Raw genomic sequence first — 3,087 nt, 5'->3', positions numbered from 1 at the left:
GACCCCGCGCCGCGCGCCCCGGGCTGCTGAGTGTGGCATGCGGGACTACGACGAGGTGACCGCCTTCCTGGGCGAGTGGGGGCCCTTCCAGCGCCTCATCTTCTTCCTGCTCAGCGCCAGCATCATCCCCAACGGCTTCAACGGCATGTCCGCCGTGTTCCTGACTGCGACCCCCGAGCACCGCTGCCGGGTGCCCGACTCCGCGAACCTGAGCAGCGCCTGGCTGATTTCTCAACAGAAACCATGCAGGCCAGAAGAGAGTGGCAGGAAATATTTAAAGTGATAAATAGCAAGAACCTAATCGCCAACTTCTCGGCGCTCGGGCTGGAGCCGGGGCGCGACGTGGACCTGGAGCAGCTGGAGCAGGAGGACTGCCTGGATGGCTGGGAGTTCAGCCAGGACGTCTACCTGTCCACCATCGTGACCGAGGTGGGTTCCAGCCCCGCGCTTGGACCGAGGGCCGGGGTGTGGGGAGGTCCTTCGCAGTCTTTGAACTCACGCACTTCATCTGGGCAAAGTGCGCGCTGTTGTCACTCCTATTAGCCCATCCCACTGCGCGCTGGTGATGATCATCCATCCTCCGGCCGGGTGGCTTGGGAACGCTTTGCGCGGTGACTTCCAGCCAGGGACGCCCTCTCACAGCAGAGTGTCAAACGGTCCATCTGTCCTCACGGCCAGCTTGGGGAGGGAGCCAAGAAGGCCCTGGTGGCCCGGGCCGCACGAGGTGCTCTAAGGCCCTGAGTGGTCAAAGGCCTCCTCTAGTTGGGATGAGAGTGTGGAGGAGCAGATCCAGGGCTTGGGACACGGGTCCGTCGCCGTTTTTCTGCCATTCTCTTGGCATCAAAATGCTCCCTTTCTTTCCCGAACTTTTAAAGTTAAGGGAAGTTTTATGTGTATGAAACTGTTTCTTGCTACCCACCCTCACCCCAAAATGACAGTCTGAGCATGCCCTCTAAGGAACTGTTTACTTTTTGCTGATAGTTGGTTATCAACCTGTTAGGATCCATGCATCTGAAGATCTCTTCACAGTGACTTGTTGCCCAGAAATGTTGTCACAAAGCATACAGCTGTCGTTCCTAGGCAGTGGGGGAGAAACCTGTCTGTCTCATTCCCCAGCCCCCTGGGGTTTTGTTCTGGGTGGCTTTGTCCGTCCCCTGGCGACCCCCGCGTCACTAGAACTGAATGTATAACATGATGTTAATGGATGAGTGTGGATGTGCTTTGCATCTTCCTAAGACACCGGCGCTAACTGCTTGGAGTCTCAGCACAACTAAGCAAGCAGGGCAGTGAGAGAGCCCTCCTTGATGGGCACCAGGACTGCAGGGTCAGGGATTTGCAGATTAGGGACGGCTTCCCGAAAGAGGAGGCCTCTCGGTGAGTCTGGGGTGTTCAGGTCGGCAGATGCAAAGTCTGAAACAGCAAGAAACGGCCTAGAAGGAAGGCAGAGTTCAGAGGGGCAGGGGAGGGCTGAAGGGGATCCCCACTGGGATCTCAAAACTAGTGACATGGCATCATTCTAGTGTCCTGAGGTGTTGACAAGAGAGACTAATGGAGGTAGCTGGCTGTGCTTTGTGGCCTAAGATTCCAGGGAGAATCACAACTTTCTGACATCACAGATCCTCAGCCCTAGCCTCGCAAGCAAGTCCGTCACCTGCCTGGAAGCCAGTGAGAGTGTGAAAGCAGAGACTGTCCATCTCCTCTATACAGGAGTCCCTACAAAGTCTGCTGCTAGCTCCTCATGGAAGGGGGAAGTCAGAAGAAGCTCCTGGCACCTCTGGATTTTACCCGGACCCCTCGTGTCCCTTGACTTTCTCTCGTCATCTGCTCTTGTTTTATTGCCTTCATCCTGCCCTGGGCTGAGAGCGGTGGTGGTCCTGATGAGCTCCTGCCAGAGGGGTCCTTAGCTTAAGTTCCTACCAGTGTCAGCTTTTTCATTTTTATATTTAGCCTACGTATTTTACTGTCTTAGCAGTTTCATAAGAGCTGTGTGCCCTTTCACCTACTGACAGGTTGTCAGTCTTTGCTGGGAGGCCAAATTAATACCTTACTTAGCCCTTTGTTTGGAGATGCTGGAATGCCTGACTTGACATTCAGAGCTGCTTGTTCCTCAAGCTGTTGCATTAACGTTCTGACCCATTTTTCTAAGGCCCATTTTCTTTTCCACTCAGACCTGGCGTGCTGACCACTGCAGCTAGTCCCCAGGTCTGCCCTCTCCCCCACATCATATGCAGAGTCCACTGATACTGAATTCTTAGTCGTTTTTTTTCAACAGAAGATGAAAACTTCAGGTCTCCTGTGTGATTGTTGCCTCTTTTGAAATTAAAGCGTGTATGTGTAAGTACTAAAGTTGGTGTTGGATTTACATCTTTGCTTCTCCTGCAGGTCCTAACATGATGCTGGATACAGAGTGTGGGTATGCAGGAAAATTGTTGTTGAATGGATTAATGGATAACTTAAGAACTATTTTCTAAAGTTTGAGAATTGAGGAAGAAACGGATAGTTTAATTCATAGCAGGGAAATTTGAGAGTGGTTGAAAAGCATTGACTGAAATATTTTTAAAGGAAATGTAGCCAGAACCGGTTTGGCTCAGTGGATAGAGCGTCGGCTTGCGGACTCAAGGGTCCCGGGTTCGATTCCGGTCAGGGGCATGTGCCTTGGTTGCGGGCACGTCCCCAGTGGGGGGTGTGCAGGAGGCAGCTGATCGATGTTTCTCTCTCATTGATGTTTCTGGCTCTCTATCCCTCTCCCTTCCTGTGAAAATCAATGAAATATACTTTAAAAAAAAAAAAAAAAGGAAATGTAATCTCCCATCCCAGGGACTGGGGCATGTGACAAGGGATTGGGATTGGCAGAATGAAGGGGACACTGTGAAATGAGATTGCTCTCCCACGTTTCAGGAACAGTTTGGTGGTCCACGTGCTTCTAGGCTGGCCCCTCAGTCATCCCCGGAGTTGGAGAGTCGGCCACCCCACCTTGCTGTGCTGCTCCAATCCCCGAGTGCTTCTTTTTTTTTTTTTTTAATATATTTTATTGACTTTTTACAGAGAGGAAGGGAGAGAGAGATAGAGAGTTAGAAACATCGATGA

At 51.9% G+C, this 3,087-nt stretch overlaps 1 protein-coding gene across 1 annotated transcript in view; it reads left to right on the top strand.

Annotated features, from left to right (window-relative positions):
* The first annotated feature begins 6 nt into the window (after positions 1-6).
* The window catches only part of SLC22A5 (solute carrier family 22 (organic cation/carnitine transporter), member 5), a 25,900-nt gene continuing 22,819 nt past the window's right edge, over positions 7-3,087 (top strand). The window contains 2 exon segments of the mRNA XM_006759156.1: positions 7-229; positions 232-429. Coding sequence (XP_006759219.1) covers positions 38-229; positions 232-429 — 390 coding nt within the window. The 5' untranslated portion in view covers positions 7-37.

This window comes from Myotis davidii, unplaced genomic scaffold (genome assembly GCF_000327345.1).
Source record: "Myotis davidii unplaced genomic scaffold, ASM32734v1 scaffold456, whole genome shotgun sequence".
Classification (NCBI taxonomy): Eukaryota; Metazoa; Chordata; class Mammalia; order Chiroptera; family Vespertilionidae; genus Myotis; species Myotis davidii.
This window is presented reverse-complemented; position numbering and strand designations above follow the sequence as displayed.